The sequence below is a fragment of the Neopsephotus bourkii genome, unplaced genomic scaffold (genome assembly GCF_033783945.1).
Source record: "Neopsephotus bourkii isolate Nb327-2 ecotype Australia unplaced genomic scaffold, CSIRO-AGI_Nbou_v1 NB_1462, whole genome shotgun sequence".
Lineage (NCBI taxonomy): Eukaryota > Metazoa > Chordata > Aves > Psittaciformes > Psittacidae > Neopsephotus > Neopsephotus bourkii.
In genome coordinates, this window is record NW_026901939.1 from 306,560 (window position 1) to 332,043 (window position 25,484).

General features: G+C 54.6%; 7 protein-coding genes and 1 pseudogene across 7 annotated transcripts; 4 read left to right on the forward strand and 4 right to left on the reverse strand.

Moving 5' to 3' along the window:
- Positions 1-5,865: 5,865 nt before the first annotated feature.
- Positions 5,866-6,552, reverse strand: LOC133220636 (feather keratin 1-like). Its single transcript, XM_061368887.1, has one exon. The coding sequence runs from the start codon at positions 6,311-6,313 to the stop codon at positions 5,936-5,938; it is 378 nt and encodes a 125-aa protein (XP_061224871.1). The 5' UTR covers positions 6,314-6,552; the 3' UTR covers positions 5,866-5,935.
- A 1,788-nt stretch (positions 6,553-8,340) lies between these two features.
- Positions 8,341-9,581, forward strand: LOC133220637 (feather beta keratin-like). Its single transcript, XM_061368888.1, has 2 exons — positions 8,341-8,599; positions 9,099-9,581. Exons 1-2 carry the CDS (start codon positions 8,537-8,539, stop codon positions 9,438-9,440), a joined length of 405 nt encoding a protein of 134 aa, XP_061224872.1. The 5' UTR covers positions 8,341-8,536; the 3' UTR covers positions 9,441-9,581.
- A 2,614-nt stretch (positions 9,582-12,195) lies between these two features.
- Positions 12,196-12,746, reverse strand: LOC133220638 (feather keratin 1-like). Its single transcript, XM_061368889.1, has one exon. The coding sequence runs from the start codon at positions 12,734-12,736 to the stop codon at positions 12,359-12,361; it is 378 nt and encodes a 125-aa protein (XP_061224873.1). The 5' UTR covers positions 12,737-12,746; the 3' UTR covers positions 12,196-12,358.
- A 1,068-nt stretch (positions 12,747-13,814) lies between these two features.
- LOC133220639 (feather keratin 1-like) lies at positions 13,815-14,662 on the forward strand. The gene has a single exon (XM_061368890.1). It carries the CDS (start codon positions 14,122-14,124, stop codon positions 14,497-14,499), a length of 378 nt encoding a protein of 125 aa, XP_061224874.1. The 5' UTR covers positions 13,815-14,121; the 3' UTR covers positions 14,500-14,662.
- A 1,918-nt stretch (positions 14,663-16,580) lies between these two features.
- LOC133220655 (feather beta keratin-like) lies at positions 16,581-17,653 on the reverse strand (annotated as a pseudogene).
- A 1,160-nt stretch (positions 17,654-18,813) lies between these two features.
- On the forward strand, positions 18,814-19,843 carry LOC133220622 (feather keratin 1-like). The gene is made up of 2 exons (XM_061368872.1): positions 18,814-19,065; positions 19,411-19,843. Exons 1-2 carry the CDS (start codon positions 18,871-18,873, stop codon positions 19,750-19,752), a joined length of 537 nt encoding a protein of 178 aa, XP_061224856.1. The 5' UTR covers positions 18,814-18,870; the 3' UTR covers positions 19,753-19,843.
- Positions 19,844-22,305: 2,462 nt separating this feature from the next.
- LOC133220623 (feather beta keratin-like) lies at positions 22,306-22,758 on the reverse strand. Its single transcript, XM_061368873.1, has one exon. It carries the CDS (start codon positions 22,742-22,744, stop codon positions 22,367-22,369), a length of 378 nt encoding a protein of 125 aa, XP_061224857.1. The 5' UTR covers positions 22,745-22,758; the 3' UTR covers positions 22,306-22,366.
- A 286-nt stretch (positions 22,759-23,044) lies between these two features.
- On the forward strand, positions 23,045-25,401 carry LOC133220656 (uncharacterized). The gene is given in 5 exon segments (XM_061368919.1): positions 23,045-23,137; positions 23,316-23,376; positions 24,583-24,613; positions 24,615-24,714; positions 25,060-25,401. Coding segments are annotated over 5 exon segments (627 nt in total).
- Positions 25,402-25,484: the final 83 nt, after the last annotated feature.

A 25,484-nucleotide genomic window follows, 5' to 3' on the forward strand; every position in this document is an offset into this window, starting at 1 on the left:
AATGGCTGAGGGACCTGAGGGGTTCAGTCTAGAGAAGAGAAGGCTCAGGGGGAACCTGATGGCTGCCTACAGGTGCCTGACAGGAGGATGGAGCCAGGAGGGGCTGAGCTCTGCTCCCAAGCAACAAGGGATGGGACAAGAGGAACCGGCCTCAAGCTGCACCAGGGCAGGTTTAGATGGAGCTGAGGAACAATTCCTGCCCCAGAGGGTGCTCAGGCATTGGAACAGGCTGCCCAGGGCAGGGCTGCAGGCACCGTCCCTGCAAGTGTTCACACAGCATGGAGACGAGGCCTCAGTGCCATGGGTTAGGGGTGGCCTTGGCACTGCTGGGATAAGGGTTGCACTGGATGAGCTTAAAGAGCTTTTCTAACCTGGTTGATTTTCATGATGCTATGGCTTGATGCAGTCAGATCTGTTGCCCACAAACATGCCCATGCTTTGGGCAGCTCTCCCAGCCACAGGGAACCCAACCCTGGGAAAGGAGGAACGCAGCTCACAGGGACAGCAGGAGCTGGTTCTGGTCCACGCTTGTCACACATCCCTGTCAGCATCATGGCTAATCCCCAATCATCGGATTATTGTTAGACATCCCCCTGCTGCTCCCTGCCCCGGTCTGCAGCAGGCACTGGTGCCAGCACGCTCCATCTCTGCTCCCCCCAAACTGGGCTGCAGGCCCCCTCACTGTTCCCCTCCCAAGGCCTAAGCAATGCCACAGGGGTCTGAGCCCTATCACCCCCTGCTCCTAACCTGGCCTGAAGGAGATGCCAGAGGCTGCCCCAGTTGGCAGCCAGGGGCTGCATTGCGTTAGGTGTTTACAGAGCTATAATGAGCATGAGCAGGCTGTAATCAGCCTCTCCTCTGCTCTGCTGCTCTCGTGCTGAGCACACAGGATCCAGGCCAACGCTAGGTTGAGCTACAGAAGCTCTGGTCTTGGTTTTGTTATAGCAGAGCTAACTCTGGCCTGCTCTCAGCCATCAGCAGCATCTCCCAGCCAGGCTCTTCCACATCCTAACCCTGCCAGGATGTGCTTATGCTGTTGTCCCAACCCATCAGTTTGCCTCTGAGCAGGAGCCTGTGAGCAGAGTGCTCCATTCGTGCCTCCCTATCACAACCCCATCACAGCTCTGGGGCAAACAGTCCCATTATACCTCACTGGAGAGAAGCATCACATCCCCTGGGTCAAACCCAGCAGCCCTGCCCTCATCTGACACAACCTACCTCCAGCAAAACCACTGTGCATCACTCCTGCTCCATTCCACCCCATGCTCGTGGCTGCCTTTTCCATCCTCAGCCTCTCCCTACCCCTTGAGGGTACAAGAAGGTGCCTTCGTGCTCCTGGCTATGGGATGCTCCCCCTGCTGAGGGGTGCCCCGGCTCATCCAGCGTGACCCAGAGAAGGTTCCAGGGGTTACTTCCACCACGGCTGTTGCAATTCCTATTGCTTCACCCTCCCATTCCTCTCATTATTCTCATATTCAGTCCAAGATTGGGCCATATCTTCAGCCTACCCTTCCTGTCCACCCCATTCCCAGGTGACTCCTCTCCTCCTCCATACCTTGCTGTCCGTACGGATGTGGAAACCTCTGTGCACCTCCTTTCCCATCAAACCCAGCATTGCTTTTGGATGGCCTCCTTCCCTTTGGCTCTCGCTGCCCTGCGCAGGCAGCCTCAGCCTGCAGATGCGCCTTCATGCTGCAGCCCAACGCTGCCTTGTGTGCTCCGTGTTCGGGAGCTTCTCCTCCAGCTTCAGCAGGAGCCAGGCTGGGTTTTGCTGCAGGGGGGAGATCTGCCGGTGCCAGAGCACAGCTTAGCCCTAGGCTCAGGGAGGATGAACCCTGCTTTCCAACGGCACACCAGCAGAGAGACAGGAAAGCCCTGACACGGGATGGGAGCAGAAGGAAGGGATTTAAGCTTAGGCACCAGCTTTCTGCATGCTTGGAGCTCCACGTGAAGCCCTGAAGCCTCCTCCTAGGAGCTCTCCTGTTAAGGCAAAGCCTACTGGCAACTGGCTTGTAATGCCACCGGGGTCAGAGCTCCCATCACCCCTAAATCAGGTTGGGGAAACAGCAGAGACAGCTTCCAGCACCCAAACTGCATCTGTCCCCACTTCCCCCTTCTTCCTGCTGAGCAGCAGAGACACCAAACCCCCGGGGACCTCCGGGATCACCCCTTTTCAGACTGCAGCCCCTATGCAAGGAGTAGTTACAGGTCGGGGTGTAAGGTCCCGGGGAGAAGCCGCTCCCGAGAGCCACAGCCGTGGTCAAACGGGAAGGGAAGAAAGGGAAGGAAGGGAGAGGAGAGAGGGGACCCCGGGGACGGTGACGGCGGCTGCGGGGATGAGCGAGCGGGCGGGCGGGCGGTAGGACCTGGGGCTGCCTCGGCTGGCTGTGAAATTAGAGGGCGGGGCGAGGGTGGTGACGTTGCAGCTATAAAAGGAGCGGAGGGCGGAGAGGTCTATAAAAGGAGGGGGCGGGACCCGTGGGGCGGGGCGATGTCCATATAAGGAGTGGGCGAGGGGCGGGGCGATGTCCATACAAGGGGCTCTGCTGCTGGGGCAGTGCCGCTGTCGCCTGGGCCGGTCCCCGGTCCCCTTCGAAAGCACCTTGGGGCCCCAGCGGGCGCTGCGGCTCCGTAGAGCCGGGCCCGAGAGCGGGGACCGGCCCCGGTCGGTGCTGCGGTACCGGGACGAGCCCCGCGGTCCCGGACGTGGCTGCCGGGGTGGAGCCGCTCCCCGAGACAGCCGAGCCCTGCGGGACTGGACACCGGCCCTGGGGCTCTCCGGGAGCGTGGGGCTCCGCTCGCAGTGAGGCGAGCCCGGCCTGGAACTGGGCTCTGAGCCCTGGAGTCTGGAAACCGGCTCCTGGGGCCGTTTCGGGTTCAGAAGCAGAGACCAAGTCCTGCGGTTTCAGGGCTCGAAACGGGGGTCACTAAAGCCAGATTTGGGGCTCTTAAATGGAGACCAAGCCCCCTGTGCTGAAGTCTGGAACTCGGCTCATGGGGTCAGTTTGGGCTGCTCAAAATCCAGGTTCAGAGCTGAGAAACGAAGTCCCGTGTGTGGAAGTCCTGACAGGAGGTGATCTCCTGGGCTGATGCTGGGGCTCAGAAACAGACCAAGTCCTGCTTTTGGCTGCTCAACACCAGGAGCCAAGTCCTGCACTTCGGGGGCTCAAAACCACACTCCCTTGGCCAGTTCTGAGGCTCACAGAGACCAAGTCCTGAGTCTGTGGGGCCTGACACTTGACTCGTTGGCCGGCTTTAGGGCTACCACAAAACACTCTGTTTGGGGGCTCAAAACAAGGCTCCTATGGGCACTTTTAGGTCTCAGAAATAGAGATGAATTCCTGTGATCTGTGAGCCAGGTTTGGGGCTGAGAAACAGAGACTGATTGCTGCTTGGAGTGTGAACCTGGGGTGACTCAGCCAGTTTTAGGGCTCACAAAAACCCCAACACTAAGTGCTGGGTTTGGAGTGCTCCAAACCAGGCTCGTTTGGCCAGATTTTGGGCTCAGAAATGGCGACAAGGTCCTGCATTTTGGGGCACAGTATGAGACTTAATGCTGTGTTTTGGGGGGGCTGAGAAATGAGCTGAGGGGGTTGCTGTTAGAGCTGAGCAGCAGAGATTAAATGCTACATTTTGGAGCCTGGAACAGGCGGATGTGGCCCATCAAAGGGCTCAGAAACTGAGTGCTGCATTTCGGGTGCTGGGCACCAGGCTCCCTCAGCCCATTTGGGGGCTCCCAAGAAGAGCCCTATGCTGCATTTGGGGGGGTTAGAACAGAGACCAGGCATCCTTTTTGTGTGCGTGTGCTGGGAGCCAGGCTCCTGCAAGAGCTGCGCTTCAGTGCCCAGAGCAGGGTCTGGGTCCTGCCGGCTGGAGCCTGACCCAGGGACCGGCCCCGTGCCCCGGGGGCTCACCCCCGCATCATGCGGGAGGCCGGGACCGGCGGTGCCTGCCGGGGCAGCCGCAGCCCCTGAACCCTCGCCCCCGTTGCGGACCCGGCTCCTGCAGCAGCCCCGCGGCGCCGGGACCCGATCCCGGCCGCCGCTCACTGGTGCGGGCTCTGCGCATCCCCAGCCCCGACATAGCCCCGGAACGCGGTACCGGCGGCAGAGGCTGTGTTTGACCATGTCTGCAGGCGTGGAACGGGGAACTGGCTGGCTACTAAGTGCTGCTTGGAGGCTGAGCCCATCCCGAGCACCCGTGCTAGAAAGGAAATCTTCAGTGATGCGTCCTCTTGTGGTAGGAATCTCCCCATGGACCACAGTATCACCGTATCACAGTACGCTAGATCGGAAGGGACCTCAAAAGCTCATCCAGTCCAATCCCCCTGCCGGAGCAGGAACACCTAGATAAGGTTACACAGGAACGTGTCCAGGCGGGTTTTGAATGTCTCCAGAGAAGCAGACTCCACAACCTCCCTGGGCAGCCTGGTCCAGTGTTCTGTCACCCTCACTGAGAAGAAGTTTCTTCTCAAGTTCAAGTGGAACCTCTTGTGTTCCAGTTTGTACCCATTGCCCCTTGTCCTATCATTGTTTGCCACTGAGAAGAGCCTGGCTCCATCCTCGTGACACTCCCCCTTTATATATTTATATACACTAATAAGGTCACCCCTCAATCTCCTCTTCTCCAAACTATAGAGACCCAGCTCCCTCAGTCTTTCCTCATAAGGGAGATGCTCCACTCCCTTAATCATCTTCCTGTGCTGGACTCTCTCCAGCAGGTCCCTGTCCTTCTTAAACTGAGAAACTAGACAACAATATTCCAGATGCGGTCTCACCAGGGCAGAGTAGAGGGGAAGGAGAACCTCTCTCGACCTACTAACCACCCCCCTTCTAATACAACCCAGGATGCCATTGGCCTTCTTGGCCACAAGGGCACAGTGTCGGCTCATGGTCACCCTGTCGTCCACTAGGACCCCCAGGTCTCTCTCCCCTACACTGCTCTCTAACAGGTCGTTCCCCAATCTATACTGGAACCTGGGGTTGTTCCTGCCCAGATGCAGGACTCTACACTTTCCCTTGTTATATTTCATCAAGCTATTCCCCACCCAACTCTCCAGCCTGTCCAGGTCTCCCCTGTCCACATCCCGCATGTGCCTGAGGGTGTTTTACTACGTTGAGCTATCCATCCACTAATGGAGATTTCCTCTCTCCAGGACAGGGACACACTCACTGTAGGCTAAGCAGGGCTATTTTAACTTGGTCTCACTGCAGGGTTCAAAGGGATGAAACAACTTGGTAAAAGGCCCTCCAGTCCTGGGTCAAAAGTGTTTTGATCTCTGCAGAGGACTTTTTCCTACAACACCTAAAGGAGGATTTCTTCACACATAGAGCACTCATGCAGAGTAAAAGGGATCCTGGAATGCAGCCTCCATGGGAAATGGCCACCCAACCCACAAGACACAGAGTATTTCATGTCATGGAAAGGTGCAGAGACCAAGTTATCCTGCTGCATTAAAGGAACACAGTGGTGCTCCCCGTGCACTTTGCTCTCCCGTGGCATCTTGGCAGAGCATCTGCAGGGGAAAGGATGACACAGTTACGGCCTGGGATGTAGCAGAACTTTAATGAGTCAAATGAGGAAAACAGGACAGTCTCAGTGGAAGCCCGAGTGCAGGGAGCACCAGGGGCAGAAAGGAGACTGTGCCCCATGGCTGTGGTGGGTCCCACCAGGTGCCCATCTCCTCCCCACAGAGGGAGCAGGGCCAGCAGGTCCTCCCTAGGCTGCCTTTGTGGGGCTCCCAGCCCAGGTGAGCACAAGAGAACAAGAACATAGAAGGGAAAGGAGACAGTGGCAGAGGTGAAAAGCAGCATGGGCCATGCTTGGGGTGCTGGGGTTGCTCAGCTGCTATGGAAGCAACAACCCAAGGCCCCGTCCCAGTGCGGTGCCATCTTCTGGGTTCCTGGGCCCTTCCCCAGGGCCATCGCCAGCAGCTTTAGCAGGGGGGGCACCTCCTGCCACAGAAGCGGCCGCCCAAGCCAGAGAGGCCCAAGCCAGAGAGGCCAAAGCCCCCGGAGTTGATGGGCACTCCCTCGGAGCTGAGGATGCTGCCAACAGCAGCAGAGGTGGAGGAGCCCACGGCGGTGTTCTGGGGGAAGGAGCTGAGGATGGGTCCGGGCAGGGTCACCACCACGGGGGAGGGCTGGATGACAACGTTTGAGTCCTGGCACTGCCTGACACAGGGCTCATTGCAGCTGTTGGCCAGCGGGGTCGGGCCGCAGGGCTGGCAGGGCACGCACGGGCTGTAGCAGGACATGTCTGGATGGTAGAGCTTCACCTGGAGACAGGGCAGGGGCAAGCAGAGCAGGGACATGGGTTAGGAGCAGACTCTCACCCCACAACATGACAGACCTTTTCCCTTAGCCCAAAAGACGTCCACCAAGAGCATCCAAGCTCAGGGAGATCTCCAGCCCCACAGCCCAGGAGACACCTCACCCAAGCTCCAACATCTGTTCATGCTGCACATTCCTCACCCTTCCCTCTCCCATGGAAGGCAGCCTCAAGATGCCATAGGACAAGGAGGCAGGTCTGTGCTGAGATGACCCAGATGAGGGAGAGAAGGAAGAAATAAGCAAGAGGATAAGAGCTTCATACTCACCTTGTCCTCAAGGAGATGGAGGCGAGAGCAGTGGATGAGAGAGTGAGGAGAAGCTCCTGCTTTTATACTGCTCCTGCACTGCCCCAGGCCCACAGTCACTGCGCACAGGCACTAATTTTCCAGCAGAGTCACCTCCAAAGCAAAACACCCGTCTAATGGCACTGGTTGGGGTTTGGTTTCTGCCATTTAATTTCCTCGTTTCTGACATGACCACCAGGCCATGGAGGATCCTTTCAAGTGCTGTAATGAGAGGCCAAAGCATTCCCAGACAGCGACACGTCAGCAGAGGTAGAAGATATGCCCCCAAGTGCTGCTGGGTTCTATGCAGATGGAGAACATGGATGCGGGGAAGTCTGGTGAGGTTGTGTACAACCTCCTCTCCAGGAAGGGGATGTTCCCACCAAGAGCCATGGGCACCCAAAACCCCTGATTCCTCACCAAATGGTGTGGAGTTGGGCCCCTTCTCACTACTGTAGGGGTGCGTTTGTCCCTAGCACAGTGTCTCATTCCTCCCACTTCCCTCACATCACCATGGACTTTGGCTGCTCTCTTGGGACCCTCTCTAGCAGGAGACACTTTACCAGAAGATGCTGATGTCCTGTGAGTCCCCCAAGCTGTGGCAAGGTCATGCTGAAGGCAATGGCCACTGGGAGCTGTATTTCCTGGGTTGTGGATGGAGCTGCCCTGGCCACAGGGGAATTGAGCCCTGTGTGGACGTGGGCTGCACTCCTGGCTTGTCCTCACACCGAAGGCTGACACACTCCAGGCCAGAATTAGAGTGTGACTCGCCACGGGTAGGGAGAGCCTATCCCAGGAAGCTTGCCTACGGAAGGCATTCCCCTGCCCTCCTGGGATGCGTCCCAGCTGCCTCCAGGGCTGCAGGGCAGGGAAGTGCATCGCTCCTTGATGTGCTTTGAGAGCTGGTTTCGTACTCAGAGGTGTTCTGAGCACTTCTCCTCCTTGAGCATCCCCAGGCACGTGGCACTGGGGGGCTCTGCCGCCCTCAGTACTTGGGCACTTGGAAGAGATTTTCTTGCCTCCCCAGTGGTGCTGGGTTGTGTTCCACACTGAGGAGGCCTTTGGGGCGTGGGAAGGGAGGAGTGATGGAGCCCTATTGGCTGGAGAATATGTATTGCCCCAGACTGAGTGATGAGTCCTAGACAGAGGGAGATGTTTTCTGCAACCCTTTCTTTGCCTCTGTGGAGTGTACTGGACTTTGCGTGAAGGGGTTAAACACTATTGGCATCAGTCTGGGCCCCTGCAGAGCACCAGGAGTCAGTGGCAAACAGGAGGGGCTTTGTGCCACTCATCACAACCCTTGGAGAGCATCAGACATGCCAGATTTCAATCCCCTGTACTGCCCTCTTCCCCAGCTTGTATTTCATCAGTAGGTCTTCAACGACTAACAGTGTCAAAAACATTGGTTAGATGAGATTAACAACATTTGCTTGTCCCTTGACAGTAAAACTGTCCACTAAAGACCAAGGACAAGGACCCCCGGAGTACCTTCACCTTTCCTGTATCCCCTGTCCCCAGTGGATCTGCTCCATTCAGTCTTTCCCAAGGCTCCCTATGGCTACTGAGCTGCCTGAAAGAAGACCTCGTTGCTGGTTCAGTGCCAGGTGGGTTTTGGGTTCTGAAACCTCAAACTCAGGTTTCCTAAACCTGCTTATTCAGAAAACCGGGCAGATGCTCTCCGCAAGGCAAAGGGCATCAACAAGAAGACAGCTGAAACCTCTTCTTGGAAAGGGAGTGGGAAACTCCATTTCACTGTCCTAAGCCAGCATCCCCTTCCTGCACGGAACATCCACACTCACCACTTGAGGGCACTTCACACTACAAAACAAGGTGTTCCCTGCGATATCCACTGCAATGTCATGGCAGCACATGAAAGCAGAGCGCATCGCAAAGGAGGCATGTGAGCAATGAGGAAATGAAATGGCAGCATTGATGGAAACCAAACCCCAACCAGTGCCATCAGGTGGGTGTTTTGCTTTGAAGGTGAGTCTGCTGGAAAATTACTGCCCGTGTGCAGTGACTGTGGGCCTGGGGCTGTGCAGGAGCAGTATAAAGGCAGGACTTCTCCTCACTCTCACATCCACTGCTCTCGCCTCCATCTCCTTGAGGACAAGGTGAGTATGAAACCATTTCTGCTTCTCCTTCTTGTTTTCCTCCAGGGTATCTCAGCTCATTCCTGCTCCTATGACCTCTCCTTGGTCTTGGAACTGCTTGATATGGGAAACGGAATGGGGCAGCAAGTGTGACATACAGATAGGCTGGGGCTTGGTTATGTATTCCCTCACCTATGGGCATGGAAGGACTTCCTGGGCTTAGCTGCTCATGGCAGGGTCTTTCGGACTGAGGGGAAGGAGAAGTCCATGGGTGTCCATACAACGTCTCCAGCTCTTGTACCTGGCTTGTGGCATGTCTCTGTCATGATGGAGTAAGAGTCTGCTGCTAACCCATGTCCCTGCTCTGCTTGCCCCTGCCCTGTCTCCAGGTGAAGCTCTACCATCCAGACATGTCCTGCTACAGCCCGTGCGTGCCCTGCCAGCCCTGCGGCCCGACCCCGCTGGCCAACAGCTGCAATGAGCCCTGTGTCAGGCAGTGCCAGGACTCCAATGTCTTCATCCAGCCCTCCCCCGTGGTGGTGACCCTGCCCGGACCCATCCTCAGCTCCTTCCCACAGAACACCGCCGTGGGCTCCTCCACCTCTGCTGCCGTTGGCAGCATCCTCAGCTCCGAGGGAGTGCCCATCAACTCCGGGGGCTTTGGCCTCTCTGGCTTGGGCCTCTCTGGCTTGGGCGGCCGCTTCTGCGGCAGGAGGTGCCCCCCCTGCTAAAGCTGCTGGCGATGGCCCTGGGGAAGGGCCCAGGGACACACAAGATGTCTCCGCACTGGGGATGCCGACTCCTTTCTGCCTTTGGTGCTCCCTGCACCAGGATCTCCACTCACAGTGTCCTTGTTTCCCTCTTTTGACTCATTAAAGTTCTGCTGCATCCCAACCCATGACTTTCTGTCATCCTTTTTCACGCAGATGCCAAGATCCCAAGAAATGCATTTCCTGTGCAGCTTTGACCTTGCTTGATTTCATGGCAAATATACCTTGCAAAATAATCAGAATTATTCTTCAGCGTTTCTCAATCGCTTCTTTTGTTTTGCCCCCCGTGATGGGGTAACCAAACTGCAGCTACACTGAGAGGAGGGAGAGGCATTGTCTTCAGAATTTCAGACAGGAAGATGCTCTCTTCACCACTGGTGTATCCAAATGCAGGCAATACATTGCTACCAAACTGTTAGAATACAGCACTGTTTCATTCTGGACAACCCTTTTCACATGGCCCTTGTGCACAGGGCACTCTCTGGTCCTTAGGAGACCTCCTTCTCATCAGATGACTTCCATCACAACTAATCCTCTCAGGTACTTTATGCCTCTCTAAGCCTTGGTTCACCTTCCTTGCTAAATCACAAGATCTTGAACAGATATCTTGCCCTCACACTTGACAGCACACACCTCCAGAGACTGCAATTCACAGCTTCTTTTCCAAGTCCACTCTCAATTCCTGGGTTCCTAGTGAGGGATCCCAGCTGTTTCGCTTCCTTACCTACCAGTTCCTGACTGTTGGCTCCACTCTCCAAACATCAGAGTTGCCATGCAGTAACCTGCTCACCAGGCTGGTGGCTGTGATGTTTCCGCGTCTTGAAGCTCTCTTGAGGTCAAGGAATGGGTGCAATCAAATCCAGCTTGAATGGGGCTTGGAGCAACCTGGTCTAGTGAAAGGTGTCCCTGCCCATGGCTGGGACTCGATGGCAGAACTGGATGAGCTTCTTCCCCAAACTTTTCTATGATTCGATAATGTGAATGCTCCATCCCTGGCAGTGTTCAAGGCCAGGTTGGACGAGGCCTTGGGTGATATGGTTTAGAGCAAGGTGTCCTGCCCATGGCAGGGGGGTTGGAACGTGATGATCTTAAGGTCCTTTCCTACTCTAGCTATTCTATGATTCTATGATTTATAATACTATGATTCGACTCTGTACTTTCTGTCACTCCAGTTACTTGTCTCACTTCGTCCTCCCATTCCTTTGCTGAAGGGCTGCCTTCCTCCTCACTTCTTTACTAATCAATGAGAAGGACCCATTCACTTCATTGTCCACTATTTCTTTTTCAGTACCAGAACAATCACTGCAGGTAGTGTTTGGGTGCCTGTCCCAACCATCGTGTCCTCACCTGTGGTTTGGGTCTCTGCCTCAGCTACCATGTTCTTAGATGTTGTTGGGATCCCTGGCTGAATCTTGACATCTCCAGAGGTCATTTGAGTCCCTGTTTTAATCATGGCCCTCTCATGCTAAGGACTTGTGGCTCCATAGACACAGGTCAAGTACAAGCAAGGCCAATAGAGTGCTAAAAGCAGCTGGCTTGCAAGCAGCAGCCACCCAGGGACTGGCCACCTCAGGGCACATTTCACTGTCACCACAGCCAGAAGTTGTCACCTCTTAAGCCAGCATGACAGCAGTTCCCACAAACCCACGTTAAGCCAGCAGTTCATTAGTATTTGTAAAAACCTCACAGAAGAGTGAACAAGGACCTCAGGATCCTGCACAACAAAATGAGCCACATCAGTCTTGGATGGGGAGAGGAGCTGTATTCCCTCATCTTCTCCACTAGACAGCTCAATAGCACAGTTGGAGCACCAGTGCCAGGGCAACTCCTGGTTGCTTCAGAAGACAAAATCCTTAATAAGGAAGTGAAGCCCAAGCAGGAGATACAGAGGAGGTGGAAGCAGGGACAGGCCAATTTGGATGTTGTCAGGGTATGCAGAAATGCGATGCAGAAAGCCAAGGCCCATTTGGAATTCCATCTAGCTGAGGATATTAAGGACAACAGGAAGGGCTTCTTCAAACAGATCAGTAATAAGAGGAAAATGTGGGCACACCACAGACTGGAGGAGGGACCCTGGTGACAGAGGACACAAAGAAGGCAGAGATTCTGAATGCTGCCTTTTCTTCAGTCTTCAACATCAAAGGCAACTTTCAGGAATCCCTGAGCCAGAAGACCAGAGAGAAGGTCTGCAGAAAGGAAGTCTTTCCCTTGGTTTAGGAGGCTTGGTTACAGAGAAGGAGGTTGGACCAGATGACCTCTGGTGGTTCCTTCCAGCTTCAACCATTCTGTGAATGACCCAATGCCCCAAACCTCCTCCTTCCTTTTACCATTTACTGCTAACCATGATGTCATATGGTATGGAAAATCCCTTTGATCAGTCTGGGCATCAGTCCTGCCTTTCTCCCCTCCCAGCCTCTTGCCCACCCCAGCCTACCATAATTTTGGAGATGCAGTCAGAGAGACAGCATTGGTGCCGTGCAAGCTCTGCCCAGCAAAAGCCAAAACATTTTTGTGTTATCACCACCATTCCAGGGACAGCTACAAAGAACCAGTAGGAGGGACAATAGAGGCCAACTCCATGCAGGTAGATCCTGCACAATTCTATTACAAATCACTACACAATTCTCCCCTCCCAGAACCACCCCTGAGCAACAGCTCTATCCCTGAGCATTTGGGGAGAGCATCTGTATGAAAAAGGATGAGAGAAAGTCATGGGTTGGGATGCAGCAGAACTTTAATGAGTCAAAAGAGGGAAACAAGGACACTGTGAGTGGAGATCCTGGTGCAGGGAGCACCAAAGGCAGAAAGGAGTCGGCATCCCCAGTGCGGAGACATCTTGTGTGTCCCTGGGCCCTTCCCCAGGGCCATCGCCAGCAGCTTTAGCAGGGGAGGCACCTCCTGCCGCAGAAGCGGCCGCCCAAGCCAGAGAGGCCCAAGCCAGAGAGGCCAAAGCCCCCGGAGTTGATGGGCACTCCCTCGGAGCTGAGGATGCTGCCAACGGCAGCAGAGGTGGAGGAGCCCACGGCGGTGTTCTGTGGGAAGGAGCTGAGGATGGGTCCGGGCAGGGTCACCACCACGGGGGAGGGCTGGATGACAACGGTGGAGTCCTGGCACTGCCTGACACAGGGCTCATTGCAGCTGTTGGCCAGCGGGGTCGGGCCGCAGGGCTGGCAGGGCATGCACGGGCTGTAGCAGGACATGTCTGGATGGTAGAGCTTCACCTGGAGACAGGGCAGGGGCAAGCAGAGCAGGGACATGGGTTAGCAGCAGCCTCTCACCGCAAGACAAATGAAGGTTGAAACAGCTGGAGGTGTTGTAGGGAAATCCATGGATTTCAGCTTCCCCTCAGCCAACAAATGCTCCGTCAAGAACACTGAATTACAGGGAGCCCCCAGTGTAGCCATCGCTCACTACAGCCAGCCCCAGCCTATCTGCATTATAGACCTTCTGCTCCCTTCCCTCTCTCATTATTTGTAGCCCCTTGACCCAGCACAGGACAAAAGGCAAGTCTATGCTAAGAAAAGCAGAAGAGGAAAAGGAGGTGGAAGAAAAGAAAAGGCTTCAATCTCACCTTGCTTGCAAGGAGATGGAGGCGAGAGCAGTGGATGAGAGAGTGAGGAGAAGTTACTGCTTTTATACCGTTCCTGCACTGCCACAGGCCCACGGTCACTGCACACAGGCACTAATTTTCCAGCAGACTCACCTCCAAAGCAAAACATACGCCTAATGGCACAGGCTGCGGTTTGGTTTCCATCAACGCAGCCATTTCGCTTCCTCATTTCTGGAATGACCATTATGTCACAGAAGATCCTTTCAAGTATCAAGATGAGAGGCCCAAATATTTCCTGTCAGGAGCACATCAACAGTAGCAGAAGATATACTCCAAGTGGTGGAGGTGTGTGTGCAAGTAAGAGGCATGGGTCTGGAGAGATCTGGTGAGGCTGTTTTCAACCTTCTGGACAGGAACGTGCTGTGCCACCAGTGCAGTCCTCTCCTGCCTGTGTCCATCTGTTTGGCCGCTTTCCCCTCTTGTGACAATATCTGGGGTCCCTACCAAAGCCATCTGCAGGCACATCAGTAGCACCGGCATGGCAGAGCAACACATCAGAAATGAGGAAATCAGATGGAAAACAACCCCCAACCTGTGCCATTAGGTGAATGGTTTGCTTTGGAGGTGAGTCTGCTGGAAAATTACTGCCCGTGTGCAGTGACTGAGGGCCAGGGGCGGTGCAGGAGCAGTATAAAAGGGGAACTTCTCCTCACTCAATCATCCACTGCTCTCGCCTCCACCTCCTTCAGAACAAGGTGAGTATGAAACTCTTTCTCATTCTCGTTGTTCTCCTGTATCTCCTGATCCTCCTTTGGGATTTCTCAGCATAAACCTGCTCCTTCGTCCTACACTGGAGTTGAAGCAGCTTGTCACAGGACAGGAAACATGGTAGTAGTTGCGGCATGGAGTTAGGTTGGGTCTTGGCTGAGCAATGGTCTGGGTGGTGACCTTGCTTGATTTGGCTGCTCTTGGCAGGGCTCTTTTGCACTGAGGGGAAGCTGAAGGCAGTGGGACTCCTTACGCAGCCACTGGCTCATGACTCCATCTTGTTGCGTGGCTCCTTTGTGGTGGGCTTCAGGCTGCTGCTAACCCATGTCCCTGCTCTGCTTGCCCCTGCCCTGTCTCCAGGTGAAGCTCTACCATCCAGACATGTCCTGCTACAGCCCGTGCCTGCCCTGCCAGCCCTGCGGCCCGACCCCGCTGGCCAACAGCTGCAATGAGCCCTGTGTCAGGCAGTGCCAGGACTCAAACGTTGTCATCCAGCCCTCCCCCGTGGTGGTGACCCTGCCTGGACCCATCCTCAGCTCCTTCCCACAGAACACCGCCGTGGGCTCCTCCACCTCTGCTGCCGTTGGCAGCATCCTCAGCTCCGAGGGAGTGCCCATCAACTCCGGGGGCTTTGGCCTCTCTGGCTTGGGCCTCTCTGGCTTGGGCGGCCGCTTCTGCGGCAGGAGGTGCCTCCCCTGCTAAAGCTGCTGGCGATGGCCCTGGGGAAGGGCCCAGGGACACACAAGATGGCACCGCACTGGGGATGCCGACTCCTTTCTGCCTTTGGTGCTCCCTGCACCAGGATCTCCACTCACAGTGTCCTTGTTTCCCTCTTTTGACTCATTAAAGTTCTGCTGCATCCCAACCAATGCCTCTCTCTTATCCTTTCCACTGCAGATGCCTTCCCAAGGTGTCCAAGGACAGAGTTGTTTCTCTGTGGGATTATGGGATGGAGATTTTGGGATGAAGGTGTAGTGATTGTTAACACAATGGTTGTGAACTGAAAGACTCAGGGCAGTCTTTCCAAAGTGGCCGTTCTTTAGAGCATGGCTGGCCATCCTCTGCTGGTGTGAGGTGCCTGGTATTGCCTTTGCACCACTTCGGTTTTCTCTTTTTTCCCCTTCCCCTCATAGACTGTCATGCAGGCCCACAGGCAGAGAACATCCTCCTTGCCCTGCTCCTCCCCTGCCTGTGCCCAGCGTTTCCTGGGGATGTTTCTGGAGAAGGGGAGCAGGTCAGGAACAGGCAGCGTGTGCAGGCTGAGTGTCTCAAGGGTCTGTCCAGGAGCTCTCCACAGCAGTGCGGTGACCAGAGGCAAAGGCTCAGAGGCTTGTGGCTGACAAAGGGGAGCAGCTGAACTGCTGCAGGAGAGAACTGTGTAAGATCCCACATGTCCACCCTGATCCCTGCATGGCCACAACCAGCCCTAGCTCTCCACACATGCTGCCACCCTGACAAGCAGCAGCCTAAGGCAGGGCCAGTTTTTCTGGTAACACCATCAATACTGTTTCTGGACAAAAAGAACTGTCATTGGCATCATGGCCAGTGCCAATAGGCCTCATCCCACTCTGCTCAGCACTCATCAGCTGGGCTCTGGAACACTGCTCTAACACAAGAAAGATCTAATGGGAGAAAGACCTTGATCAAAATGGGGGAAGTTCAGCAGAGGGTGTCCGAGATGGTAAGGGCCAGGAGCACATGTTTAGGGGGGAGTTGCTGAGGGCATGGTCCTTGCTTATTGTGGAGAGAAGGCTTTGGTGGGAGACCTAAGAGCAGCTTAGGAGTAGCCCTGGTGAGGTTCACCAGAGGACAGATCCAAGCTCAACAGTGCTCACTGTGGCAGTGTGTGCTTGGAGAACTGGAGACATCGGACTCACCCTGACAGATGAGAAGTTTGGACTCGATCCATGGCAAATGGTTTTCACTAGGAAGAGAGTCAAGGTGTGGAAAAGGTTGCCTGAGGAGGTAGTGCAGTAACAGTGCTTGGATGATCATGGCTGAATGATCTTGGAGCAAGGGGTTGGGCCCAATGACTTCTGGAGTTACTTTCTAACTTGAGTGTGCTGTGATCCCATCATGACAGGATGGCCTTTGTGCCTCTGCCCACTGGTGGGGATAGGGCTGGCAATGAGGAGGAGGGACTCAGCTCCCTGGCCAAGGAGAAAGGCAGTGTGCAGGAACTCTCCTGAATCCTCTGTGGAAGGAAACAGCAGATTGCCACAAGCATCTGTGCACCAGATCAGACCATAGGACCTGTGTAGCCCAGCTGTGGAGACAGTATTTTCCCAAGGATGCTGTGGCAGTATGTTCCTTTACTGTTGTTATGCTTTGATTTCCTGCCTGGTATTCTCCTTATCCTGCAACTCAAAATCTCAATGCTTTAAAAGGGCAAGTTCTCCTATGCTTTCCTGGGAAGGTGTTGATGTTGCCCTGTCAATAACACATTCATCCTTTCTTCTCCTGACTGCCTTCTTTACAACGCTGAGCTTCCAAAGGAAAAGGAAGAGGTGTATGCACCAACTGATGGTAGTGACTGGGTCATTCACTCATTCAATCCTGTTCTACCCCACATAGGCAGAGAAGTTCAGAAACAAGAGAGTCACAGAACTCATGACTGAACAAACTCAGTGCAAACCCATGTTGACAATAACTGCACAGTAATAGCCAACACCCCGTCCCAGACCCCTTTGAGCAACATCTCTCTCCCCGGGCATCTTCGTTGAGCATCGGCAGGGGAAAAGACAAGACAAAGGCATGGACTGGGCTGCTACAGAGATTTAATGAGGCAAAAAAGAGGAGCGAGCTCAATCAGAGTAGAGGTCACAGTGCAGGGAGCATCACGGTCAGACAGGAGCCTGTGACCCCCATTGCGGTGCCATCTTGTGTGTCCCTGGGCCCTTCCCCAGGGCCATCGCCAGCAGCTTTAGCAGGGGGGGCACCTCCTGCCGCAGAAGCGGCCGCCCAAGCCGGAGAGGCCCAAGCCAGAGAGGCCAAAGCCCCCGGAGTTGATGGGCACTCCCTCGGAGCTGAGGATGCTGCCAACGGCAGCAGAGGTGGAGGAGCCCACGGCGGTGTTCTGTGGGAAGGAGCTGAGGATGGGTCCGGGCAGGGTCACCACCACGGGGGAGGGCTGGATGAAGACATTGGAGTCCTGGCACTGCCTGACACAGGGCTCATTGCAGCTGTTGGCCAGCGGGGTCGGGCCGCAGGGCTGGCAGGGCATGCACGGGCTGTAGCAGGACATGTCTGGATGGCAGAGCTTCACCTGGGAAATAGAGCAGGGGGAAGCAGAGCAGGGACATGGATCAGAAGCAGCCTCTCACTCCACGAGCAAGGATGAAAGGCATGATCCATAGAGAAGAGATGGAGGCTGTGCAGGGAGGCACATGGGCTTCTCCTTTCCCTCAGAAGATCCCTGCCATGATTGCCTAAGCCCAGGGATATCCCAAACAACCCCACATCTCAGAGGACACCTAATCTCATGCAAGCCCCAAGCTCTGTCTATGTCACAGACAAGTTCGCATCTCCATGTCACACCTTCTGCCCTCTGCCCTCTACCATAGCAAGAAGTTCCAATGCCCAGCACAAGACAGAGGGGCAGATATGTCCTCAGAAATGCCAGTGGAGGAGGAGGAGAAATGGTTTCAGACTCACCTTGTTCTCAAGGAGATGGAGGCGAGAGCAGTGGATGAGAGAGCCAGGAGAATCTCCCGCTTTTATACTGCTCCTGCACAGCCCCAGGCCCACAGTCACTGCACACGGGCAGTAATTTTCCAGCAGACTCACCTCCAAAGCAAAACACCCACCTGATGGCACTGGTTGGGGTTTGGTTTCCACCAACAATACATGTCCTCATTTCTGACACACCCACCAGCTTATGGAAGATTCTTTCAAGTACCAGGATAAGAAGCCCAAGAATGTGCAGGAACACATCGGTACGGGCAGAAGACAATTCCCAAGGGGATCCCCATGGATTTGGGTTCTTCCTCATTACCTGTGGGTTGTGTTGTGCCTCAGGACAAGGTCCTGCTGTTCCCACTCTGCTCAGACCACCCTGCAGATTGGCTGGGGCTTTACCCCCTGACCAGCCAGAGACACAGGGGCCTGGCCAAGTTTCCAAAGCTCCTGCAGCCCCTGAGCTATGGGAGCAGCAGCAGGAAAGTTCTGCTGAGGGCAATGGCCATGAGGTCATCCTGGAGCTGTGGACTTGGGTGATGCCCTGTGCTCAGAGCTCATTTTCATAGGGCAGGGATGGAGCTGCCCTGGCCACAGGGGAATTGAGCCCTGTGTGGACGTGGGCTGCACTCCTGGCTTGTCCTCACACCGAAGGCTGACACACTCCAGGCCAGAATTAGAGTGTGACTCGCCACGGGTAGGGAGAGCCTATCCCAGGAAGCTTGCCTACGGAAGGCATTCCCCTGCCCTCCTGGGATGCGTCCCAGCTGCCTCCAGGGCTGCAGGGCAGGGAAGTGCATCGCTCCTTGATGTGCTTTGAGAGCTGGTTTCGTACTCAGAGGTGTTCTGAGCTCTTCTCCTCCTTGAGCATCCCCAGGCACGTGGCACTGGGGGATTCTGCAGCCTTCACTGCTTGGGCACTTGGAAGAGATTTTCTTGCCTCCCCAGTGATGTTGGGTTGTGTTCCACACTGAGGAGGACTTTGGAGCATGGGATGGGAGGAGGGATAGAGCCCTAATGATCAGAGAATACGTATTGCCCCAGACTGAGGGATGAGTCCCAGACACAGGGAGATGTTTTCTGCAACCCTTTCTTTCCCTCCATGTCATTCTCTGGAGCGCACATGGCACATCCTCAGGAAGAGAAGCCTTTAGGTATTCTGCTGACATGTGCAGTGTGGGGAACAGCTGAGCTTCTTCCTGCAAAGGGAGTTGCCAGCTGTGGCGCTTCACTGCCCCAGTCCAACATTCCAAGTGCCTGTATGAGGCTCCTTGAATATTTGGGCCTCCTCTTCTGCCCCTCTGGCATGATTCTAAGTGGGATACCCTTGGGCTTCTCATTCCGTGACATGAAAGGAGCTGCATGGCAGGTTAAACACATCAGGAATGAGGAAATGAAATGGCAGCATTGATGAAAACCAAACCCCAATCTGTGCCATTAGGTGGGTGTTTTGCTTTGGAGGTGAGTCTGCTGGAAAATTACTGCCCGTGTTCAGTGACTGTGGGCCTGGGGCTGTGCAGGAGCAGTATAAAAGCAGGAAATTCTCCTCACCCTCTCATCCACTGCTCTCGCCTCCACCTCCTCGGGGACAAGGTGAGTATGAAACCATTTCTCTACCCCCTTCTCCTTCTCCTCCTTCTTTCAGATTTCTCAGTACTTAACTGCCCTTTTGACCCATGAGGGTCTTGCCTCTTCTTGTCATGGGGAATAGGGAGGATGATTTGCCATGGCTGGATTTTGGCTGAGGAGACTTTTGAGCTCTGGGGTTGGGCTTGGTCAATCTTGGCAGGGATCTTCTGAGGGAAAGGAGAAGCTCAGGTGCTTCCTTTCACAGTCTCCAGCTCTTGTCTACTGAGCATGCCTTTCATCCTTCCTGGTGTGGTGAAAGGCTTCTCCTGACACATGTTCCTGCTCTGCTTGCCCCTGCCCTGTCTCCAGGTGAAGCTCTACCATCCAGACATGTCCTGCTACAGCCCGTGCCTGCCCTGCCAGCCCTGCGGCCCGACCCCGCTGGCCAACAGCTGCAATGAGCCCTGTGTCAGGCAGTGCCAGGACTCCAATGTCTTCATCCAGCCCTCCCCCGTGGTGGTGACCCTGCCCGGACCCATCCTCACCTCCTTCCCACAGAACACCGCCGTGGGCTCCTCCACCTCTGCTGCCGTTGGCAGCATCCTCAGCTCCGAGGGAGTGCCCATCAACTCCGGGGGCTTTGGCATCTCCGGCTTGGGCCTCTCTGGCTTGGGCGGCCGCTTCTGTGGCAGGAGGTGCCCCCCCTGCTAAAGCTGCTGGCGATGGCCCTGGGGAAGGGCCCAGGAACCCAGAAGATGTCATCACACTGGGGAAGGAACCTTTGGTTGCTGCTTCCAAAGCAACTGAGCAAACCCAGGACCTCTTGAACAAGGACGGGGCTAGGCTGGTCTCTCGCACAGGACAGCCCACACCTGTCTCTGCTATTGTCTGTAGTGGGGCCTCCATTCCTGTTTTTCTGGTTTGACTCATTAAATTTCTTCTGCATCCCAGCCCATGCCTTTGCCTCTTCCTTTTCACTGGAGATATTCCCCCAGATGCCATGTGTCTCAGGGGTGGTTCTGGGATGGGGTTTTGGAGATACTTGTGCTCTGACTGGGAACACATGCTTGCTTCTGATATTTTTTAGTTACACACTGGGTGACCCTCTGCTTTCTAAACTTCTCTACCTATCTTAGTGTGGGCAGAATGACCAGATGCTGTTCAGTGAACATTGCTACTCCAATAATGACTTTTGGTCTCCCACTGAAGCATTCTCTGCTCCATGCTCAGCAAAATCTGTACCCTCAGGCTATCATGGCCAGCCATGTTCACCAACCTCCACACCTTCCCAGCTACTCACTACCTATAATTCCTGCCCTGAGACTCTTCCTGGCTCCCACTCTCCAGAAACATTCGCAGGAAGCCTAGGGCATGACAAGGAAGGAGCAGGGCAAATGGAATATTGTCTGCCTGTGGGCCTGTGCGGCAGTCTGTGAGAGGAAGGAGATAAACGAGAAAACCCAAGTGGCGCAAAGGCAACACCCAGCACTGTGCACCAGCAGAGGATGCCCAGGCATGCTCCAAAGAATGTCCTCTTTGGAAAGACTGCCACAATTTTATTGCTGAGCATGTTATACAGCATGGCATAGTCCTTTGGTCAGTTCAAGTCAGGTCTCCCAGCAGTGTCCCATCGAGCTACTTGCACACCACTTCCACCTACCATGCACCAATGTCCAAAGCTTAGGCTTGTTATCTGTAATGTTTTAACCACACATTTGAGGCTCAGCACTAAAATGATCAAAACACAACCTCTGACATTACATAGATATTTTTCTTTGGATGTGAGTCTGTCTGAGAATTACTGCCTGCTGAGAGTGAAATTGTTCTGAGGGCACTTTGGCTGCAAAGAGTTGTTGCAAACAGCTCAAGGTCCAAGTGGAAACAAGTGACAAAAGGTTTCCTTCAGGGGTCTGTACCAAGAGCAATACTATTTCATCTCTCCATTAGTGACACACGTAGTGGGGTTGAGTGCACCCTCAGAGAGCTGCTCCAGGACACCAAGCTGAGGGGCAACTGGCAGGCATAAGGGAGGGATAGTGTTCAGAGGAACCCTGACAAGCTTGAGGAATGATCTCATGTGAAACTCAGGATATTCAACAAGACCAACGGTAAGGCCCTGCACCTGCACTTGGCAATATTAATACAGACTGGAAGATGAAAGCTTGAGGGCTAAAGGACACTGGAGGTTGATAAACAAGACAGAAGCCAGCAGTGTGCACTGGCAGCTCAGAAAGCCAAGCAGGTCCCGGGCTGTATCAAAAGAAGCATGGCCAGCATATTAGGGTACTGATTATCTGTTTCTAGTCCTCACTCATTAGAGGAACATTGAGGCCAGTGTCCCCAGTAGAAAAAAGACATAGAACTGTTAGAGTAGGTCCAGAGAAGAGCTACAGAATTTATCAGATGCCTGCAACTCCTTCATATGAGGAAAGGCTGAGGGAGTTGAGTGTTTTCATCATGAAGAAGTCCATGCAGAGATGTTATTGCAGCCTTTCAACATACAGAGGGAACTCAGAAGTCCAAAGTAGATTTCGGACTGTCCTAACAGGACAAGGAGAAACACTTTTAAACTGAAATAGGGGTCATGAAGGTTGGACATAAGGAAGGAATTTATTATGCTGAGGATGGTGAGACACTGGAAAAGGTTTCCTGGAGAAAGATGGGACACTCCATCACTGAAGTGTTGAACATCAGGCTTGGCAGAACTTTGAGTAACGTGGTGCAGTGACAGATGTCCCTGCCCATGGCAGAGAGTTTGATGTCTATGATCTTTCAAGGTCTCTTCCAACCAAAATCATTCTATGGTTCTATAATTATATGGCTCTACAATAAGGTCCCTCACTGAAACATTTCTCTCTCTTTGAGAAAGCTGTGGTAAGGACAAATTTCTCCTGGCCACACCTGGGAAACAAGTGCTGTGTCTTGTCAGTACCACATTCCCTCCAGAATACTTACATGAAAATGTTGAAGTTACTGAGGAACAGGAAATGTGTGCACAACTGAGTGGATTGAAGGTTCTGACCAATGTGGGGTAATTGTATCCCAGCCCAAAAAGGCAGACGTTTTTAAGAAAGTAGAGGGTCGCTTGATGGATGACTGAACACACTCACTGCCAGCCTGTTCTGACAGTCACTGCAAAACCACCCTCAACAACACCCTTGCAGGACCACCCCTGAGCAACATCTCTTCCTTGGCCATCTTGGGAGAGCATCTGCAAGGGAAAGGATGGGACAAAAAGCACAAGCTGGGATGCAGCAGAACTTTAATGAGTCAAAACAGGGAAAAGAAGTTGACCCGAGTGGACAGCTCAGCACAGGCCGTAGCTTTAGCAGGGGAGACAACTCCTGCCGGAGTAGCAGCCGCCCAAGCCAGAGAGGCCCAAGCCAGAGAGGCCAAAGCCCCCGGAGTTGATGGGCACTCCCTCGGAGCTGAGGATGCTGCCAACGGCAGCAGAGGTGGAGGAGCCCACGGCGGTGTTCTGTGGGAAGGAGCTGAGGATGGGTCCGGGCAGGGTCACCACCACGGGGGAGGGCTGGATGAAGACATTGGAGTCCTGGCACTGCCTGACACAGGGCTCATTGCAGCTGTTGGCCAGCGGGGTCGGGCCGCAGGGCTGGCAGGGCACGCACGGGCTGTAGCAGGACATGTCTGGATGGTAGAGCTTCACCTGGAGACAGGGCAGGGGCAAGCAGAGCAGGAACATGGGTCAGAAGCAGCCTCTCACTCCACGAGCAAGGATGAAAGGCATGCTCCATAGAGAAGAGATGGAGGCTGTGCAGACAGGCACATGGGCTTCTCCTTTCCCTCAGAAGATCCCTGCCATGATTGACTAACCCAGGGATATCCCAAACAACCCCACATCTCAGAGGACACCTAATCTCATGCAAGCCCCAAGCTCTGTCTATGTCACAGACAAGTTCGCATCTCCATGTCACACCTTCTGCCCTCTGCCCTCTACCATAGCAAGAAGTTCCAATGCCCAGCACAAGACAGAGGGGCAGATATGTCCTCAGAAATGCCAGTGGAGGAGGAGGAGAAATGGTTTCAGACTCACCTTGTTCTCAAGGAGATGGAGGCGAGAGCAGTGGATGAGAGAGTGAGGAGAATTTCCTGCTTTTATACTGCTCCTGCACAGCCCCAGGCCCACAGTCACTGCACACGGGCAGTAATTTTCCAGCAGACTCACCTCCAAAGCAAAACACCCACCTGATGGCACTGGTTGGGGTTTGGTTTCCACCAACAATACATGTCCTCATTTCTGACACACCCACCAGCTTATGGAAGATTCTTTCAAGTACCAGGATAAGAAGCCCAAGAATGTGCAGGAACACATCGGTACGGGCAGATGACAATTCCCAAGGGGATCCCCATGGATTTGGGTTCTTCCTCATTACCTGTGGGTTGTGTTGTGCCTCAGGACAAGGTCCTGCTGTTCCCAGTCTGCTCAGACCACCCTGCAGATTGGCTGGGGCTTTACCCCCTGACCAGCCAGAGACACAGGGGCCTGGCCAAGTTTCCAAAGCTCCTGCAGCCCCTGAGCTATGGGAGCAGCAGCAGGAAAGTTCTGCTGAGGGCAATGGCCATGAGGTCATCCTGGAGCTGTGGACTTGGGTGATGCCCTGTGCTCAGAGCTCATTTTCATAGGGCAGGGATGGAGCTGCCCTGGCCACAGGGGAATTGAGCCCTGTGTGGACGTGGGCTGCACTCCTGGCTTGTCCTCACACCGAAGGCTGACACACTCCAGGCCAGAATTAGAGTGTGACTCGCCACGGGTAGGGAGAGCCTATCCCAGGAAGCTTGCCTACGGAAGGCATTCCCCTGCCCTCCTGGGATGCGTCCCAGCTGCCTCCAGGGCTGCAGGGCAGGGAAGTGCATGGCTCCTTGATGTGCTTTGAGAGCTGGTTTCGTACTCAGAGGTGTTCTGAGCACTTCTCCTCCTTGAGCATCCCCAGGCACGTGGCACTGGGGGGTTCTGCAGCCCTCACTGCTTGGGCACTTGGAAGAGATTTTCTTGCCTCCCCAGTGGTGCTGGGTTGTGTTCCACACTGAGGAGGACTTTGGAGCATGGGATGGGAGGAGGGATAGAGCCCTAATGGCTGGAGAATATGTATTGCCCCAGACTGGGGGATGAGTCCCAGACACAGGGAGATGTTTTCTGCAACCTTTCTTTCCCTACATGTCATTTTCTGGAGCACATGTCATGTTCTGGAGAGCATCCTCGGCAAGAGAAGCCTTAGGTATTCTGCTGACATGTGCAGTGTGGGGAAGATCTGGGCTTCTTACTGTGAAGGGAGTTCCCAGCTGTGCCTCACTGCCCCAGTCCAACATTCCAAGTGCCTGTATGGGGCTCCTTGAGTACTTGGGCCTCTTCTTCTGGCCCAGTGGTGTAATTCTACCTGGGATAGCCTTGGGCTTCTCATCCCAGGACATGAAAGGAACTGCATGGCAAGTTCATCGCATCAGGAATGAGGAAATGAAATGGCAGCCTTGATGGAAACCAAACCCCAACCAGTGCCATCAGGTGGCTGTTTTGCTTTGAAGGTGAGTCTGCTGGAAAATTACTGCCCGTGTTCAGTGACTGTGGGCCTGGGGCTGTGCAGGAGCAGTATAAAAGCGGGAAATTCTCCTCACCCTCTCATCCAGTGCTCTTGGCTCTGTCTCCTCGAGGACAAGGTGAGTATGAAGCCCTTTCTGTACCACCTTCTCATTCTCCTGCTCTTTTGAGATTTCTCAGCACTTAACTGCCCCTTTGACCCATGAGGGTCTTGGCTCTTCTTGTCATGGGGAATAGGGAGGATGATTTGCCATGGCTGGATTTTGGCTGAGGAGACTTTTGAGCTCTGGGGTTGGGCTTGGTCAATCTTGGCAGGGATCTTCTGAGGGAAAGGAGAAGCTCAGGTGCTTCCTTTCACAGTCTCCAGCTCTTGTCTACTGAGCATGCCTTTCATCCTTCCTGGTGTGGTGAGAGGCTTCTCCTGACACATGTTCCTGCTCTGCTTGCCCCTGCCCTGTCTCCAGGTGAAGCTCTACCATCCAGACATGTCCTGCTACAGCCCGTGCCTGCCCTGCCAGCCCTGCGGCCCGACCCCGCTGGCCAACAGCTGCAATGAGCCCTGTGTCAGGCAGTGCCAGGACTCCAATGTCTTCATCCAGCCCTCCCCCGTGGTGGTGACCCTGCCCGGACCCATCCTCACCTCCTTCCCACAGAACACCGCCGTGGGCTCCTCCACCTCTGCTGCCGTTGGCAGCATCCTCAGCTCCGAGGGAGTGCCCATCAACTCCGGGGGCTTTGGCCTCTCTGGCTTGGGCCTCTCTGGCTTGGGCAGCCGCTTCTGTGGCAGGAGGTGCCCCCCCTGCTAAAGCTGCTGGCGATGGCCCTGGGGAAGGGCCCAGGGACACAGAAGATGTCACCACACTGGGGGTCACAGGCTCCTGTCTGACCG

Bases quoted from the DNA above. Each gene is read 5' to 3' on its own strand.
- LOC133220636 (XM_061368887.1), bottom strand. From the start codon at position 6,313: ATGTCCCTGCTCTGCTTGCCCCTGCCCTGTCTCCAGGTGAAGCTCTAC.
- LOC133220637 (XM_061368888.1), top strand. From the start codon at position 8,537: ATGGCAGCATTGATGGAAACCAAACCCCAACCAGTGCCATCAGGTGGG. The intron at 8,600-9,098 runs GTGAGTCTGCTG...CCCTGTCTCCAG, and splicing joins GTGGGTGTTTTGCTTTGAAG to GTGAAGCTCTACCATCCAGA.
- LOC133220638 (XM_061368889.1), bottom strand. From the start codon at position 12,736: ATGTCCCTGCTCTGCTTGCCCCTGCCCTGTCTCCAGGTGAAGCTCTAC.
- LOC133220639 (XM_061368890.1), top strand. From the start codon at position 14,122: ATGTCCCTGCTCTGCTTGCCCCTGCCCTGTCTCCAGGTGAAGCTCTAC.
- LOC133220622 (XM_061368872.1), top strand. From the start codon at position 18,871: ATGGCAGCATTGATGAAAACCAAACCCCAATCTGTGCCATTAGGTGGG. The intron at 19,066-19,410 runs GTGAGTATGAAA...CCCTGTCTCCAG, and splicing joins TCCACCTCCTCGGGGACAAG to GTGAAGCTCTACCATCCAGA.
- LOC133220623 (XM_061368873.1), bottom strand. From the start codon at position 22,744: ATGTTCCTGCTCTGCTTGCCCCTGCCCTGTCTCCAGGTGAAGCTCTAC.